General features: G+C 36.1%; 1 protein-coding gene across 2 annotated transcripts in view; it reads left to right on the top strand.

Moving 5' to 3' along the window:
• The window catches only part of LOC105229064 (proton-coupled amino acid transporter-like protein CG1139), an 82102-nt gene that overhangs the window by 10476 nt on the left and 51664 nt on the right, over positions 1–19962 (top strand). The window contains exon 1 of one of the 2 annotated variants that reach the window (XM_029551454.2): positions 4442–4652. The exons of the other annotated variant lie outside the window; for it this stretch is intronic. Coding sequence (XP_029407314.1) covers positions 4632–4652 — 21 coding nt within the window. The 5' untranslated portion in view covers positions 4442–4631. Of the gene's footprint in view, positions 1–4441; positions 4653–19962 lie in introns of those variants that run through there. 2 annotated transcript variants of the gene reach the window in all.

Genomic DNA, 19962 nt, shown 5'->3' with positions numbered 1-19962 from the left:
ACCAGATCTATTTGCCTTGCTTCCTTATCCTTTCTGGAGAAAGCAGAACTTTCGACGCGGTTGTTGAGACCAATGATATCACTATCAACGGCATACGCCAGCAGCTGTACACTCTTATAGAAGATGAAACGTTCACTATTTAGTTCTGCAGCTAGAATTATTTTCTCCAAGAGTAGATTGAAGAAGTCACACGAAAAGGAGTAGCTTTATCTGAAATCTCGTATCGAACGGCTCGGAGAAGTCCTTCCCGATATCAAATATCAGACACCGCGGCTTTTCGTCCTATCAAAAGCAGCTTTGAAATCGACGAAGATATGGGGTGTGTCGATTATCTTTTCACGGGTCTTTTCCAAGATTTAGTGCATGGTGAATATCTACATAGTCAGTTGTTGATTTTCCAGGCCGCACTGATAAGATCCAATCAATTTGTTGACAATGGGCTTATTTATTATGCCAAATATGAGCGCGATCTGACAACCAGTTTGTTTACAGTTCATCGTAGAGTATTCATTGATTTTACATGGCGTTAATGCACCATCGCATCGAGCCACGATTGTGACCGACTTAAAAGCCAAAAACGCAATGAATACCATCGATCAACCACTGCATTTACCAGATTGGGCTCCGTGTGATTTTTTCTTGTTCCCGAAACTGAAATTATCGCTCCGTTGAACCCGTTTTCAGTCGATCGAAGAGATATTTTGCGTTTTATTTACATTTTTCGGGTACTATTTGTCACAGTGTAAATCATTAGTATCACAGTGGGCGCCACAAATGAGTGATCAAATATTTATTAATTATGTGTAGAGAATATATATTTATTGTTTTACTCAGGTCGAATTATATAGCATTGTGCCTATATTCGTTGGGACATATTATCACCAATTAAATACGCCCAATGTAATCACTTTATAAATAATTTAAATGTAAATTGACGTAGCAGCATGTTGTAAATAAGTAATTATGTTCAAGAACAAATAATGAAAAAGTACAAATTATTAACTTAGTTAGTTCAAACATTGTCGTTCGCTATTCATAAATGACGTATTTATGAATGGACTTTTATTTACTTTCCCTATCGCGCTCGTTTAAAACAATTACGTGAAAAATTATTAACATGAGTTTGCAATTTTCTACGGAAATATTTAACTAAATTTTTTTTTATTGAAATACGTGTGGCCTCAACCACTTCACTTACAGAGTATTCGTTTGTGAAGAGGTTGGAAAGTTAATTAGCCACTCTAAACCTAATTAAGTATAGAAGAGCCTTTACTGGTTATAAGCGTGTGATATGAGCCTAAAGGAGCTGCAAAAGCAAAATAGATGCAATTGCAGATATTAAATAATTGTACTACTACTTATGTACTACTATTGATAATTGAAGAAATTAATTAGTTTTAGAGCCAGCTCTTATAGATAACAATAGATGGACTAGGCTGATGGGAGAGGGACATAAAACTGCGTAATTTTTTAAAGAAATTTGGTAATTAAATACATTTCTTCATACTTGAGATTCAGAGAAACTGTTAGTCACAAAATCAAAAATCAAAATTTGAATTTTAAAGCTAATGTTTCGAAAAGCCTTGAGTAAAGCTTAACCATTAAATATAAATTTTTAATAAAAGCTATAAAATGCAGTCGGTTAAAAAAGCCAATTAAAAAGGCTTCGACCGACCATAGTAAAGCACATTTTTTTTACAAAATAAATTTTTTTTATTCAACATATTTCTCTTTAAGGGTGATATACGGATTATAGTGACCCTCCAACTTTTCGCTACCATTTTTCTAGTAACACTGGCCCGTTGCTTCAAATAGGCCTCAGTTTCGGAGATCACCTTTTAGACGAAATTTTCTTCCCAGCGAACATTTTTTTGAGATTTGAGAATAGCAAAAAGTCACTGTGGTCCTGATCTGGAGAATGCGATGTATGCGGAACCAATTTGAAGCTCAAATCAAAATTGTTTCCATCGTTTCCACTAACTTGAGACACAGTGAATGTCTTGTCTTGGTCAAACAGCGCTTTCTTATGCTTCAAATGCGACCGTTTTTCCGCGATTTGCTCTTTCAAACGTTCAAATAACGCTATGTAGTAGGTGTTCTTGATGGTTTTTCCTTTTTCAAGGTATTCAATAAAAATTACTTCATGAGAATCCCAAAATACAGCCGCTATACCTTTGCCAGCCGACTGTTGCATGCTTTCGAGCGGTCCCATCGTGAGCAGTCCACTTGAATGACTGCTGATTGTACTTCGGAGTGAAATGATGGAGCCATATTTCATTCTTTGTCACATATCGATGTAAAAACTTTGGTTTATTACACTTGAATTTCTTCAAACACTGCTCTCCGAATCATCAACTCGTTGTTGGTTTTGGGTAAAAGCGAGCTCGCGCGGTACCCACTTTACACAGAGCTTTCTCGTGTCAAAATATTCGTTAATAATATGATTCAGTTCAGTTGCTATCTCGAAAAACTTCTATTTACGTTCCTCCAAAATTATTTTGTGGAATTTTTGAATGTTTTCGTCGATAACAATCACTTACAGCTGTTCGACAGCTATCGTATTTATAAACGCGATTTTTGAAGGTTAGAGCTAACTAAAAAATATATGGATATATGAATATGAATTCTAGTCGCCATCTATGTGTTAGGCCAGGGACTTTTCAATATTTTATATTATAAATCTTCCTCGGATCGAAGGTAATATTAACACCAAAGGAAAAATTCATACATATGTAAGTATTCCTCTAAATTTCCCATATATAATGGGATAATGGGATCATAACATTATTGAGAGCTTTAGAAGTTTTGGAAGTGGAATGAAATTGCATATAAATAAACATCGTATAAACAAATAACCACTTGAAACTAGTTTAAAAAACTTATGTACATGTAAGCAGCTCGTGTAGTGAGAAATGAGTACAAGTAATTACTGTCTTGATCGCTATGACTCACTAATGATTCATAACAATAATTTACTGTTTTTTGTATTAATTCTTTAATAATTACTCGATATTGAGCACTTCGAACAATTTGCTTGTTATTTAGATTTTGTCCCTCTTTTTAGCACTATTTCATTAAGATAATGGTTGCATCAATGAGTCATAGCAAAGTATTTAAACATAAAATTGTATGTACTTTTTAATGAGATCATTCTTAAGTAAAAATGAAAAATGCAAGTGTATACCAATATTAATAGATACCAATATTTTATGTGAGTTCCTGCTATCTTGAGAATTTAATATCGTCATTGCTCACTAAATTAAGAACACTCCTAGTAAGCGAGCTTTATTCATAACCGAGGCTACCAATTGACTAGGCCATTTCATGAGATAGCACGTTGACCAAACTTAGTTTTCAATAAACCGATTGTGACAATCGCTGTGTGGTTTGTGGCGCCGTCCTGTTGGAACCACATGTTGTCCAAGTCCATGTCATCCAATTCGGGCCAAAACTTTGCAGTTATCATTGAGCGGTAGCGATTCCCATTCACAGTAACGTGCCGGTCTTGATCATCACGGAAGTACGGCCCAATGACGCCGCCGGCCCATATAACGCACCAAACTGTAATTTTTTCGGGATACAATGCTGACTCATGGAATACTTATGAATTGCGGCTTGACCAATAACGTATATTTTGCTTATTGACGAAGCCATTCAGCCAGAAATGAGCCTCATCGCTGAAGATGATTTTTCGATGAAAATCCGGATCATTTTCAAGTTGTTGCTCAGCCCAATTCACGAACATATGACGATTCTGGTGGTCAAGCGGCTTCAGTTCTTGCGTCAATTTGATCTTGTAAGGATGTAGGCCAAGATCTTTTCGCAAAATTCGCCACAACGACGTCACAGAGATGTCCAACGCTTGAGAACAACGTGTGAAAGACTGATTTGGGTCTTCCTCAATTGATGCGCTAGCGGCAGCAATATTCTCGACACTACGGGCACTTCTTTGTCTAACTGGCATTTTACATTACAATTGTCCGCATAAACAATTAGCACGATAACTCACAGAGTAATTGCGAATCGAAGATAGCTTGCTTATCAATTACCATAAATTTTGTGAAAGTTTTTTAACTTGTGAGTGAGAACCAATGAATCTCGCTATCTTTTTAAAAAATGTAATCGGAAGTATTTTCTCATTATACTTTTGATTTGGAGCTATGTAACAGTAAAAATATGATTTATTCCTTAAATAATAGCTGACCCCTTCCAATTAAACCCTTCGAAACTTAAACCCGCACTCGATAATTTTATAATTTTTATTGAATTAACTTATCTTGTTTAGTGGCTGCATAGTTGCCTCTCTTGCATTTCAGCAGAAACGCAAATTTCATTTCATACAAATCTCTGCACAAATAATTTAAATAAATTGGCTCGTCCGTGAAAATTCGAAATCACTGAAAGTGCGATCACAATAAGTGTTCTTGTCAAGTGGCGCACCTCCGGTGAAATCAGTCGCGTACGTCAGGCCGCCGCCGAAGGTACCTGGAAGTGTTGTCACATTGCAAAATTTCGCAATATTTACAAAGTCGCATGAAGTGTTTGCGGAACTTAAACACCGAAATTAAAAATAATATTTTTTTCGAATTGTTTTCGAAATTTCATTAATTAGTTAGGTGGAAACAGAAACAATGGAGGCAGCCGAAGGAGAGGTGAGTGACATTTATTTGTGTTTGCAATTGCAAAGTTTGACCGCGCAGATGCGCATTTTAACAATAAGAAAATGTAAATAATAACAATATTAACAAAAGTCAACCGGTTTGCAGTGCTTAAAAAGAATGACACCTGCAGAAAGTGGCATTTGTTGTGGGAATCGTGCGCCGAATTCACGCAAAACAAACACAAAAAGTGCATAAAGAAGAAATGTGTAAATAATAATAATATTTTTTTTAAATATTTATTGGTAATTGTGCACATTCTTATTTACCTTCGCACTTAACCGATTTGAAGAAAACTAGGGGTGTCCATTCGCAAAACGAAAGTATTCATTTAAGAGGCGAGAGGTGATTTGGTCTACGATCTCTATAAAAAAACGGAAAAAGCAGCAGAAGTAACAATAACAACTATTTTGGCAAAAAAAACTTATTGAATATAAATCTAAATCAATTTTAAAGGTCTTCTTGTGACCTATTAAGTAAAGAAGAGAAGAATCAAAAATTTTATTCATGAACCTAAGATAAAATATTTAATAAAAAAAATCCTATAAAAGACTTATTTTTAAGATTTTTTTTTTAAATTTTGATTACTTCTCATATACTTAAGAAGATAATAGATCTATAACCGCTCTATGAATAATATCAAGATCCCGCATTCAATTTTGATCCGTCTTCGTCTCTGGCATTAATCTCTTGGTTATTATAGAAAGAAAATATAATCGCTTTCCGTCGGTTTTAAGCTTTTTCCAAAGACTAAATGAAGTTTTAAGCTAAATTTTTTTCTTTCCGACAAACAATCGCTTGTTTAAAATTGTTTATCAAGAGCAAATAAATCATTTTTTTTATTTTAATTTGCTTTCGAAAAAACATATTCTTCTTCTTCTTCTTAATTGTTGTAGACACCGCTTAGCCCCAAACTCAGCGTACAACCTTCTTTCTCACTTGATCTCTCCAATGGATGTCTTTCTTTGGCTACTTCGAAAACTTTCAAAGGCCTCCGGAAGTTGTGAGCTAGCCAGCGTAGCCGCTGTCTCTTGATTCGCTGAACTATGTCAATGTCGCCGTATATCTCGTACAGCTCATCTTTCCAAGTGAATGGCAATCAAAGAACTTTCCTCACTTGGGTGAACTTCTACACATGACTCCAGTCTATAAGTCGCTACGCGAGTAGTATAATATTTTATATACATTTATATAGCGAGCCGCTTGTTTCAAAACCGGCACTTGAACCTACCGAACTCTATATGAAATAAGACACTGGAAAGCTATAAATATATACAAATGAGCCGGTCTCGGGATAGGCATCTTGCGTTTTAGAACTAGACCAATGGATCTCGTGTACCCTTAGCAGGTGCTGATGTATGACTACAAGACCCCGCTTTTGTGGGACTGCAATATCCCTTGGCGTAGAGTAGAACGCAGGATATCTTCTGAACTACTAGACCTTAGCAAAGTTCATCTTGTCGCAATACTAGAGCACTGCACATTGTTCATTAGGCATTCATACGGTAAGGATAAAAATCTTTAGGGACACATGTTGTCAAAGTTGTGTAGAGAAATGTGAGGTGGAAACTTCCCCCCCCTTTCTCCTTCATTATTCAGCTTTTCCAAGACTGAAACATTTTCGTAGTCTTACTTTCGGTGAACCAGGGACACAGCTGAAATTGACATTTGCCGTTTCAAGAAATTTGTGATAGGCTCACAGCGTTTTGTCGATTTGTAAGGGTTTTATGATTAAATTAGGAAACTGTAAGAACCGACCTCTCAACCTAAACCTTTATTATATACGGTTATAGTTATCACAGGGATGATCTGAGTTGATTTAGTCATGTCCGTTCATCTGTATACTTGGGCTGCTATATATATTTCTGGCCTAATAATGAAAATAGGCATATTTATCAACGAAAATGTTTTTTTTTTCGTTGGATTTGGCTCGTCTTGGAAGACCCAGACGGTCGATTGCTATTTTGTTTCGGGCTCATACGCATAGATCCATGATTCGTCACCTGTGACGATCTTATAAACGTCTTTTGAAGCACCGCGAACGTATTTTTCAGCATTCCTTTACACCAATCCACACGAGCCTTTTTTTGAGCGATTGTCAAATTGTGCGGGATTCAACGAGAACAAACCTTTTTTACGGCCAGGTGTTCATGCAATATCAAATGTATGCTGGTGGGAGAAATGCATAGGCATGCTTCTATCTGAAGGTATGTTACATGACGGTCTTGCATTATCAGTTCACGTACGGCATCGATGTTTTCTGGCACAACGGCTGTTTTTGGACGACCTTCACGGAATTCGTCTTTGAGCGAGCGTCGGCCACGATTGAATTCGTTGTAACAGTTTTTCACAGTGCTATAGGATGGTGCTTCATAGCCATACAAAGATTTTAGTTCATCGATGCGCTATTGTCGTGATAATCCACGTCGAAAGTTGTGAAAAATGATCGCACGAAAATGTTCACGAGTTAATTCCATTTTTTGGCCGATATGAATTTTTAATTCCCTGTAAATAAAACAATTCACGATTAAATGACAAAACGTTCTGAGTGACGTTATGCTAAAAAATGTCAAACTTTCCAATGGAAATGTCAGATTGCACCTGGCAACATATAGTGTTGCCTCGTCCAGAAATGTATGTAACGGGTGATTTTTTAAGAGCTTGATAACTTTTTTTAAAAAAAAAAACGCATAAAATTTGCAAAATCTCATCGGTTCTTTATTTGAAACGTTAGATTGGTTCATGACATTTACTTTTTGAAGATAATTTCATTTAAATGTTGACCGCGGCTGCGTCTTAGGTGGTCCATTCGGAAAGTCCAATTTTGGGCAACTTTTTCGAGCATTTCGGCCGGAATAGCCCGAATTTCTTCGGAAATGTTGTCTTCCAAAGCTGGAATAGTTGCTGGCTTATTTCTGTAGACTTTAGACTTGACGTAGCCCCACAAAAAATAGTCTAAAGGCGTTAAATCGCATGATCTTGGTGGCCAACTTACGGGTCCATTTCTTGAGATGAATTGTTGTCCGAAGTTTTCCCTCAAAATGGCCATAGAATCGCGAGCTGTGTGGCATGTAGCGCCATCTTGTTGAAACCACATGTCAACCAAGTTCAGTTCTTCCATTTTTGGCAACAAAAAGTTTGTTAGCATCGAACGATAGCGATCGCCATTCACCGTAACGTTGCGTCCAACAGCATCTTTGAAAAAATACGGTCCAATGATTCCACCAGCGTACAAACCACACCAAACAGTGCATTTTTCGGGATGCATGGGCAGTTCTTGAACGGCTTCTGGTTGCTCTTCACTCCAAATGCGGCAATTTTGCTTATTTACGTAGCCATTCAACCAGAAATGAGCCTCATCGCTGAACAAAATTTGTCGATAAACACATTTCGAACCGAACACTGATTTTGGTAATAAAATTCAATGATTTGCAAGCGTTGCTCGTTAGTAAGTCTATTCATGATGAAATGTCAAAGCATACTGAGCATCTTTCTCTTTGACACCATGTCTGAAATCCCACGTGATCTGTCAAATACTAATGCATGAAAATCCTAACCTCAAAAAAATCACCCGTTATATAGCAGCCTATGTATAAGAGAACTAGCCCTTCAGTTTGTGAGATATCAAACTGAATGTTGCACACTTCTTTTTCTTTCAAAGATAAATAGCTTCTTTGAAAAAAAAAGAACGGTTGGAACTGCCGATATGGATCATTATAGGGTATATCTGTGATATAAAATCGTGTGTGGAAATTTGTTTAGTTTTCATTATTTCTTCACGAACTCTGTTATAGATTATAATAAAATGCAGCACTTAAACCCTCGCACATATTGTTTACGTCGTATCACTATAGCATAAAGCTGCCATTCAAGCTGACCGATTAAAATCAATCTTCAACGTAGAACACAGAATGAATTTAGCGCTTCCTCTATATATTATTTTCTTAGTTTGTCAAAATATTTGTGCTTCTTCCTTGTTACTGTGGGTTTTTTGGTGTTTCTTTGAGTGTAATTTTAACCGGATTTTCATACGTCTATTGACTTTTAATGCTATTTTGATGTCTAATCTGACTCATGACAATGACTTTCATAACAATGTGTGCATGTACATATGTATGCTATGCGGGTGAGTTAAACAACTTCAAACAACATTTGTAATAAACAGCAACAAAAAGTCGATGCTACTGACAGCATAATAAATAGTTTACAGTTATAGTTATTGGCAAGAAAATGAAAGTAAATACAAAATGGAAATAAAATATTTCTCTTAAGTAATTGTGCATTGCTTTGCATATTTGAGTTGGCGTTGAAATGTTTTTATATGCAAAATATAAAATACTGAGGAGATTTCTTGGTATAATTAAGACTTCTATACAGTTCCGCATTTATAAATGAGGTGTCAGTGTAGCAAAATGAAATTAATCAAATTGATTATTCGATTAAGTTGAAGTAATTGTTTGCAGAGTCACTGATTTATTGAAAGGTAGGACGATGAAGAAAAAAGCATGTAATAATGTGAAGAAAAGTTTCAACAGGGCTCTGCTTATAATTTTACATTGCTTCATTTACATTTTTATATTGCATATGTATGTACAAATATATTATATATGATTAACATTTATAACTCAGCTAATATTTTGTTAGTGGATGCCTGAAATGTTATCACGATTTCAAAAATATACTATATATCAGAAGAAATATAGTGGAAGAGCAGACTCAAATTTTCCCTCCTGACAGTGTTGGTAGTCGAATACACTTTATGGAAAAGTTTCCAATAATTTCCATAAGCTTGCTCAACTCATACTTTATTCTATTAAGTTTGAAACCCCTCACATTCGTGCCGAGTTGGTTTTAGAGGATGCTAGTCAGTTCAAATCCCTAAATCGAATACGAGTATGTATAAATATATTTTACTAGGGAAGGAGGTTTCGGGTTTAAGGTTTTCATGGTAAAAAATGACTTTTTTGCGAAATTTTTTTATAAATATGGATTGAGTAATTTTATTCCGATCTTTTTTTATTTTTGAGCATGCTCTTGACAATATAGGGACATTTTTTTTGTCACTTTTTTAGTTTGTAAATTTTAGAGGCGTTTTTCTCAAAACTACTTTTTCAAAGTGCGTGTTCACTGCCATTTCAAAACTGCTAGACCGATTCATTTCAAACTATCTACACATTTTTTGACATATAAAATACCACCCCCTATCGTTTATTAAATTTTTTTTGTAGTAAGGGTGTTTTCTACCCAAAAAATGGCGGACTTTTTTAGTGGAAAATAGCCGAGAACGATGGGGGTAAGTAAGATTTGATTATAATTTGACTAATTTTTATTTTTTTTTATTTTCGGATAGTTTCCAGCCGAGTTATGGTGAACACCGCAAAGTGGTTTTCTCTCAAGACGTTCTGGGGAAGCTCTGTTACCGGCTTATGTTTCTGCATGAAAAACTAACCTTAGATTGTAAAAAGTGTGCCCAATAATGAACAAAAAGTCCGAAAAAATTGCACAATCCACATTTAAGAAATAAATTCGCAAAAAAAGTCTTTCCTTGGAAACATTAACCCCCTTAAGAAGATACCATTGTAGGGAAAATTATTCATTAATCGTAGTCAAATGAAATTAACAATAAAATTAACGCATTGAATTTGTACAAGAGATTGTGCGATACCACTCTAAAGTGGTGGGACCGCTATATTTAAACCAAATTAAGTATTGTTTTCTATATTTTAGACAAATTTTAGTATTGTGAACGGTTTAAATGATAAATTATTCTTATTAAATTATTATTTAAGTTTTTTATTTAAAAAACTTTAACATGAGTTAAATTGTCTGAGTCTGCGTCTGGCAAAAAAAGGCATTTTTTCAAATATTTTATTTCCACGCGAAATTCCTCTTTATCCATTTTTTCACAATAATAAAAGGGAGAACCCCTCTAACTCAAAATGATATTCAAAAACTAATGATCCGACAGTTGTCCAATTTATCGTCTTTTCAAGGTTAGGGATAACTAAAAATAATATGGATTTCATTTTAGTAGTGCCTCCTATTTGTCAGGCTGGGGCCAGCGGGAATCGAATATTTTCTAAGTACGTGGGCATCTCCCTAGACTATTGTTTTCAAGCGATTAGGCCACTCTAGACTCCTCAAAAATGGCATAATCTTCAAAATTTAATCTAGGAGTAAAGAAAAAGAAATATAACTTCGGTCTTTTAGGCTTTACTAAAAAGAATTTAAGTGTAAAAGAAAAAAATCTTATTAAAAAGGCGACTACTGGGCCAATCATCGGAATATTCTATGAATATTTTGAATGAATATAAAGGTTATGTTAGGTTATGTTAATCTGGTAGGGCAAGAGGCCACGTATAGACCAGTTCTAGTCCTTTGCAATACAAGATGAAGTTCAGTTACTAAGTCCAAGAGGAGAAGTCATCCTTTACGATGCCTGCGCTTGACGCGAATTTGAACAGACACTGCGGCCTCACTATGGATACCTTCTTCAGTGTATCATACCGTGGATACCCCAGTTGCACAAAGTGTAGGTTTGCCAATGCGGTTCAAGTGCACAAGGGATGCTTCATTGTTTCTCTTGTGCCTTGCTCTAGAAATTTACTGCAGTCTAAAGAAATGGTTTCAAAAGAACTTACTGGAAAAGTGCATATTTCATATATTTTCCTTACTTCCTTTAAAGGAAAAACAATGAAAACAAGTGCCATCGTCTCCGATTACCAAGTCGATTTTTTGCTAATTCAAGACGGGCCCGACCCCTTAAGCGATATTTTTCTGTATTTTAACAGTTATTGTTATTCGTTGAGGAGACGAAATAAACGATTCAGACCGATCCAATCCTTTTGAGTTAATTGGATAATTAAAGCTTTAAAATGAACGGAATGATGGATAGGCCTCTTTACAATTCCGTAAGTCCACATTTTTTTTTTTGTCTTGTCGCTGTCATATTTCTCACATTTATTTATTAAAGAGTAAGGTACATATGTCTAATTCCTACCAATTTACTTATCTGTTCTACAATTATTATTTGCATTCCTGAGTAATATTCGCTAATTTACAGCTAGATTGTGGACTAAAAATAAACGCGCCACATTTGCAACATCTCAAACCTTGTGACCTTATAAGTCCATTGAAAGAAATTCGTAATTTTTTCTAATTTCTAATGTCACATTTCTTTCCACATCTTCCGTTCCATAACTGTGACATTGTATGCATTTCTCTCGACCTTGACGACTTAATAACAATGTAACGCCCACATAACTCGTACTTTCACGAAGGCATTTAAGCACGTACTGCAATTGTTGTCTAAATGCGCGCAGCGTGCTGCGACTAAATGTTGCATATCCCTGCTTTTTGCTAAGCACAACAACAACAATTGTGCTATATTCGTTGTAGAATTCTAAGTGAGTCTATTTAAAGCGCAGGCATTTGTAAGTGCCAGTGCGAGGGTGGGTGGTGGACGGAAGCTGGTTGGTGGCCGAAGACGCTGACGTCGCTGGTTGCACTTGAAACTCCCACTCAAACAAGTTGAGACACACACACATACATACAAATATTTCTTTGATTCAATGCAAATGTGACGCATAAATAACGAAAAATATACAGACATGTCGGAAGGTATGTGTCGCCAGACAAGTAGGCGGGGATTAACATGATTTTGGGCGTGCTGTGCGCTGAATTTAGATTAATGGAAGAAAAATAAAAATTCATACGTGAAAGTCTTGCCAATTCCAGCAATTACTCACGTTTCGTATTTTTATTTGCCACTGTAATATGTTTTTTGTTGTAAGTTTTTGTTTACTACTTTTTCTACGGAGCAAGTGGAAAAATACCCATTAACCGACAAATGAAGTGATATCACTAGCGATATGTTTAAGCATTGTAAGTGCATCCTTGCGCATGCGCATGCGTGATTATCTATAAATTATTGAAAGCGATCATATGTATATATGTATGCGTGTAACTGTGTGTAGTTATGAATTTCAATGGGTTCGTAGTAAGTTAATGTACTCGTATTTATGTTTGTGTTTATTTTTCGCCTTAAACGTTTAGCGCGAATTATTTAAAAATCATTTCACGTTCGATTTTATGGCTGTTATTGTGATGCGGTAATTCCCTAGCATGCCGGTGACGTATGCGGTACAAGTTCAAATCGGAATCAATCAACTTTGTTTACTATTTTCTCCTCTTCTGCATTCGAGTTCTGCGGTCTGTGGTTTTCCATTGAAATTTGCTTGCAAAAAGTTCTGAGAATGAATTTCTTCTTCTTCTTTTTTGGCGTAGACCCGACGAACGCGTCATAGCCGATTTTATAACAGCGCGCCAGTTGTTCTTCCTTTTCGCTATTTGGCGCCTATTCGAGATACCAAGTGCTTCCAGATCTTTTTCTACCTGGTATCTAGAACGGAAGCGAGGCTTTCCTCTTCTTCTGCTTCCACCGGCTGGTACTGAATCGAAAACCTTCAAAACTGGAGTGTTCTCCTCCATCCAGACAACATGACCTAGCCAGCCTAGCCGCTGTCTCTTAATTTGCTGAACCATGTCAATGTCGTCGAATATCTCGTACAGTTCATCATTTTGTCGACTGCGGAATTCGCCGTTATCAATGCTCAAAGGTTCATAAATCTTCCGCAGAACCTTTCTCTTGGAAATTCGCAATGCCGATTCATCAGATGTTGTTATCGTCCATGCATCTGCACCATATATCCGGACGGGGATGATGAGTAACTTGTAGAATTTGATCTTTGTTCGTCGATACTCGTATATGATTTTAATAAATCTTAAAACAAATAATATATATTATTCGAGCTGGTCTGCAGATCTTCTCCTATAACTGATTGACAATAGAACACTCGCCAAAATATTAAGAAGCATGTAAAGCAATAATTCGATTTCCGTGATTTGTTTCTTGTTCAAAGAGATTATTAAGACACACTGCAACGGATATGGAATTAACGGTTTATATCCACTTACAAGTCGGAAATAAAGGCGTTGTCTTTGTAAATTTTTTTGAAGAGGAAATATTTTGGATTATGTTAATCCCGTGTCCGATCTCCAGGAGAACCTCTGAATAAAAAACTGAGCATCATTATCTGACTAATTCTTACAACTAAGAAGGTTGTGTAAAAGTTTTAGATTATCGATCCAGGCGTTTTGGAAAAATTGCCTTCCGCAGGATCAACAAAGAATATTATTCGAGTGTTATGCGACTTTGGCATCAAGCTATTCGTCTAAAACGATTGACTCTAATCTCGAATAATTAAATTTCATCTAATAAATCGCCATAGTCTCTTGGACAAAATTTTACAGAATGATCCGTAGAACATTTCCCGTATACGCGTTGGTATAAAAAAATCTTACATACAGATACTACATTCTACAATGTGGTAGACGTCCAAAGTATGTAGTTACTCTAATTGCAAAGTGTACTCTGCTCAATGAATTTATCAATGAAAGCCAGCTGATACACATGTGAAAAGCACTCGCTCTCATAGTAAATTTTATCAGCGTAAATCTCTATATATTTATGCATATATGTATGTATATATGAAATGTCATACAAGTATATAATTATTGTATGAATGTTCTTATGTTGGTGTGGTAAAATAATAAGAATTGTGGTTTTGTTTCGTACAGTTACAATTAAAAACCAAAACCGTTGCATACTTTTAGGCGCGTAAGTTGCTGAATACGTACCTGCATTGAGCAGTGTGGTGAATTTCATTCAAACTTTTGCTTACAACTGATTAGGAAGTGGAAGTATGATAAAGAGGAAATGTAGCAAATTGATCAATTTCAGCATTAGATTATGGGTTTCTGACTGATGAGTTTTATAACTTCCGGCGCCACTTGTACCACATGTATTTTAGGTGTTCTTTTACACCACATTTATGCCGTTAATATTAATGCAGAGACGGAGAATTAGCAAACTGTTTAATGAAATATACAATTTATAGTGTGAAGTCATATTACCTGTCTCTAATTTTTTTTTTTGAAAATTGGTTCCAACGGGTCATAAATTGTGGCTTCTCACCAGACTTAAACTTAAACAAGTGTTTATAATGGAAGAAAATTGATCACTGAAGAGTACCATGATATGTATGTATGTCGATGGATGATCTTGCAAATTCGTATTATTCGGGGCCAGTGGGCTTAAAAGGTGAGCCAATCGCACAAAAAGCTACTTTTGATTGTAACTTGTCAGAATTAATCCTTTTATATTGAGTTATCTTCCTCGAACCTTCTTTTATTATTATAAATCCGAGAAGTGTATATACTAAGCTTAAATGTAGTTCGATGTGAATGATATTTGCTATGTTGGTCTCAACTTGGAGCACCAAAATCGTAGGTTGTTAGTTAGCACATGCTAAGCTTAATTTTCAGATTTCTCTTTGTCCTTCTTCTTATTAACTTGCCTGATATCATTCTTTTTACAAATTCCTTTCCAGTTTATTTTTTGATCTCTTCGAGATCTCTTCGAGCAAGGGAACTTATGGGATTATATTAACTGTTGAAATTTAAAAATCGATTTTTGCTTTTGCATATAAGTACATATGTATATCGAAAGTATATATATTTGTGAATATTCTCCGATAATTTAAAGCTTATCCGACAAATGGTTTCGTCGGATGTATGAGTGTATTTGTATGAACTTTTTAACTTAGTGCAATCTGTTTTCAAAATCTTAAACTAATTTTTATAAAAGCGCTGCTTTAGTTTAGGTTAGGTTAGATGGCTGATCTAGAGAAATCGCACTTGGACTGCTATTAGAGTCCTTGGTGAAGCCATAGAAAAAGAGAACTTCTATACTGTTCGAACTTATAAACTAGAAAAAAGCTTAGTAGCCAATACAAAATTTGCACAGACGTTTAATTCCCATTTTCGCCAGTTGGTAGGATGTGTAAAGTTAAGCGCTCCCTAATGTTTAAGATTTGACCTCCTAAACGCGGGACAGTAAAGAAGGAAGTGCTGAGTTGTTTCCACCTCATCTTCTTCCATACAGCTCCAATGACTTCTATCACACAACTTTCCCTCCGTTATATGGGTAGATAAAGAGTCGCCAGAGTTCAGTTTGGGAACTCCATTATCCAAGTGATTCGGTATGAAGTCAAAGTGCATGAGGATTCCCGAGTGTTCAGACAGTGCTTTTTTAGAAACCCAGATTCTCTGAATCTGATAGCAATTTTCACAGCCATACACCTTCCAAGGATGTCTACAGACATTACGTGCAAGATGGCGTTATGTGCCATGGTTGGAGTAGACCTTTGTGTACCATATATGCTGATGAGTGCGGCTCGTTTAACGCTCTCGAGTTTCTTTGCTAGTGTGGTTCCTTTTAGAGCCCTCCACCACTTAAGGACTCCAAAGAACATAACGTGCTTGACTATGGTGTTGTAGAGCCAGAGCACCACTTTCGGTGCAAGACCCCAACTTTGGCGAATGGCTCCTCCACGGCAGTATAAGGCGATTGATGGCTTTTTTTGCTTTCTCTTCGGTATTCGGCTTCCATGAATGCTTACCCAAGACCATCCAAAGCAGTTATGACTGCTTCCGGCAGGACATTATTGAAAGCTCCCTCAATATCAAGGAAGTTGCCAACAGCGAGTTCTTTAATTCTAATGGCTGTTTTAAGAGTTGGTGGGAACATTTTTTCGAAACGGCTGTGCAGTTGAATAAGTTCATACGACGTTTTCAGATATATTAGTCAAGTAACGATCGAAGAAATAGTATTTTTTGGTAATATAGTGAAAGCTCTATTAAGTGGGCATTTCCATCAAGCATTATTAAATAAAATGCCTCTTCATAAATTAACTCACACAAACACGCGTTTTTTCTGACTTTCAGTGTATATAACCCCTAAAGGTGAGTATGTAGTCTTGTTGAAAATGGTTTGTATGCTGTTTAAGGATGCTTGAATCTCACTGAATGTCATAAACCAATCTGACTAAATCACTTATCGCACGTTATTTTTCATCTTCTGGACTTTATTTCCATTGTTGAGCGAAAAGCCAAGCGATCCAGCATATTTGCCGCATAATTGGACATACTCAATAACTTATTGCTCGAACCATCCTTCAATATAAAATTGAGTGTTTTTCGCTTTCACTCCAACCTTGTCAACATATTCACTCACTCAAGAGTACACATACTTACATACGTATGTACCTTTCGCTGAATTAATTTAAATTCACAGAAAATCTAAACAATTCTAGTTTTAATCAAGCGCTCTTGTTATAAATCATTCGGAACATCATTACAAACGCGTGTGCAAATGCGTCTAATAAACATAGCATAGAAATAGCTATGTGTGTATGTAAATGTATTTATGTAATGTTCGTAAATCAAAAAACTACAACAAACTGCAAGCGAACGCCTTTTACTCCATAAAAATACTATGCTATTGACATTGAACCTGTGCTCTTGGCAATTATGAATTGAATGTAAACGATTTGACGGTACACAGAAATCTATGAATGATGGTTAGATGTGCCGTTTCAAGAATTAGTCACTTTGCTAAAGGAAAATGCACCGTTACGCCACTGATTACGAGTGATGGCTGCGTATTTGTATTTGCGATTGACACGAGAGAGAGTTTTGAGATCGCGCTTCGAAGCTAATGACGTAGATTATCACCATTTTGAGGTACTTGTGTATAGTGGAAAAATATTATATATTTATACAAATCATTAATCATTAATAGGGAAATATTCATAGTAAATTCATTCAAGTTTTATACACGTGGGTGTTATTCTTGTTAATTGATAAAGCCCACGAGCTCGAGAAATTCCCTTTAAATATAGATTAGTACATATAACTATTCTATACATACATATGTATGTACTACGAAAGTCGTATTATTTGTATGAACTGCATTCCGGTATAATTTTTTATGACGAAATGATATAATATATAAACGTTTATTAAGTTTACTTCAAGTTTTTATTACCAAATGGTTTTTTGAGCGAAATTATGCAGCCATATTAACATATACATATGTATGTATGATATTATACATACATACATTTGTGTACGTATAAATATGAAGTATACTTATGAAAAGCTCGGCTTTTTGTACATATGTATGTATACTAATGTGATCAAATTGAAAGGTGAAATTTGTCCATTTCATCTCCTTCAAAGTAATCGCCTACCGCCGCAATGCACTTATGCCAACGAATTTTCCAGCCATTATAGCACTTGGCAAAATCCTCTGTCGGCCATCAGAGCCTTCTTCGATTCGGCTTTTATGTATATCCTCAATTGAGTCAAAACGGTGTCTTCGGAGTGGTCATGTGAATTTGCTGAATAGCCAGAAGTTATTCAGGCGAATGCGGTGAATGCGGCACATTGAAGGCTACAAAAGAAAGATTGATAATAATTAAATATTTTGCGTTTTTTTTTAATTTCCGTGACCATTTTTGTCACAATTTATAAATAAATGATCAAGATTATGAGACGAGTTGAAATCGTAATGAAATTAGATACATGTGTTCCTTGGAGAAAAATAGAAGACAAGTTCGTAGATGGGCGTAATCGAATCACTGCCACACAAAGCGCCATTAACCGGAAACCTAAATAAAGTGCCATAACGAACACACCAAATAAGATAAAGAACTTTAATTTGGCACAGGGGCACCTATGAACTGAACTATTTGAAATAGTTAGCGTGGCTCCGCCTTGTGATAAATTTTATATACCTATCTCCTAAACCACTAAAGTCACAGCAACCATATACATATTATAGAAATCTACCGACAGTGTGAAAATGGTTGAAATCGGAGGGTAACCGCACCCACACCCATATAACGATACTGTTAAAAACTACTAAAAATGCAAAGAATCAATACCCAAATACGCCAGAGGCATTAAATTTTACCCCGGAGATGGTATGAGATGGCTTTAAAGGAGCCAGGGACAAAATTGGGCGGTCCTCCTTTAGGTGAAATCAGATAACTGAAAATTTGATTCTTTCACTTTCCAGTATACAAATCAAGAAGAAATTAATATAACGAGATTAAACTTTGCACGAATAGTGCCTTTGAAATATGTCACCTTATTACCAAAAATTGTCCCCTACGAACCGAATATGTTATTTCCATTATCTATATGTACTTTTACCGAAAATATCAATCAATCCGTGAGATATAGAATTGAAATTCAGAGAGAATGCTTTCCTGATATTTCTTTTTTACTGGCGTAAACAACGATTAAGCGTGTGGAGTGTTTTCTTCCATCCGGACAACGTGACTTAGCCAGCGCAGCCGCTGTCTCTTGATTCGCTGAACTATGTCTCGTACAATTCATCGTTCTATAGACTGCGGAACCCGCCGTTGACAATGCTCAAAGGACTCAATCTTCCTCAAAACCTTTCTTTCGAACACTCTCTGCAGCTCGTATTGTTTTCTCCAGCAATAGATTGAAGAAGTTACCCGTTAAGGAGAAGCCATGTCTGAAACTTCGCTTGATATTGTATGGCTCGAAGAGGTCCTTTTCGATCAAGACGGAGCTTTTAATGTTGCTCAAGAGGTGGTGTGTATCGATGTTCTATTCACGGGTCTTTTCAAAGTTTTGGCACATGGTGAAAATCTGGTCGATTGTCTATTTTCCAGGTCTAAAGCTACACTGATAAGGTCTAATTAGTTTGTTGATAGTGGGCTTCAGTCTTTTACACACTACGCTGGATAAGACCTTATACGCGCTATTAAGGAGAGTTATCCCACGGTAATTGGCGCAGATTGTGGGGTCCCCTGTTTAGTGGATTGGTCAAAGATTTCAATCGTAGGGCATGCTTTTATCCGCCCATATCTTGTAAAGTAGCTGATGCATGTACTTTGTCAGTTGTTCGACGTCGTATTTGAATAGTTCGGCCGGTAATCCATCGGCCCCTGCCGCTTTTTTGTTCTTCAGGCGGGTAATTGTCAGTATGTTAGTATGAATAAAATCTAAGCACTTTTGATTTCACTGTGAGGTTTCTCTTACAAGGAGTAAAAAACAAACCGGTAATGCATTTTGAATTATATTTCTCTTGAGCCACTAAACGGCTCTGCATCTGGCATTTCTAAGGACCAAAACTAGTCTATGTGTAGCTCACAAGCCTACCAGACTAACCTAACCTGTAATACAAGTATATGGATATGTATATATGTATGTATGTATGTATATTTGACGCATAGTATTCTACTAAAGACCAGGCCGGCTTTCTGCAGAGTTCTTACGAGTATAAGTTTTCAGACTCTACTGAGCGCCTGAAAGGAATGGTTTTTTATCGAAGCGTTTGCCGTATTTTTCAGTTTAAATATTT

The sequence above is a fragment of the Bactrocera dorsalis genome, chromosome 5, assembly GCF_023373825.1.
Source record: "Bactrocera dorsalis isolate Fly_Bdor chromosome 5, ASM2337382v1, whole genome shotgun sequence".
NCBI lineage: Eukaryota > Metazoa > Arthropoda > Insecta > Diptera > Tephritidae > Bactrocera > Bactrocera dorsalis.
Note: the sequence above shows the minus strand (reverse complement) of the source record. Positions and strands in the feature narration are given on the sequence as shown.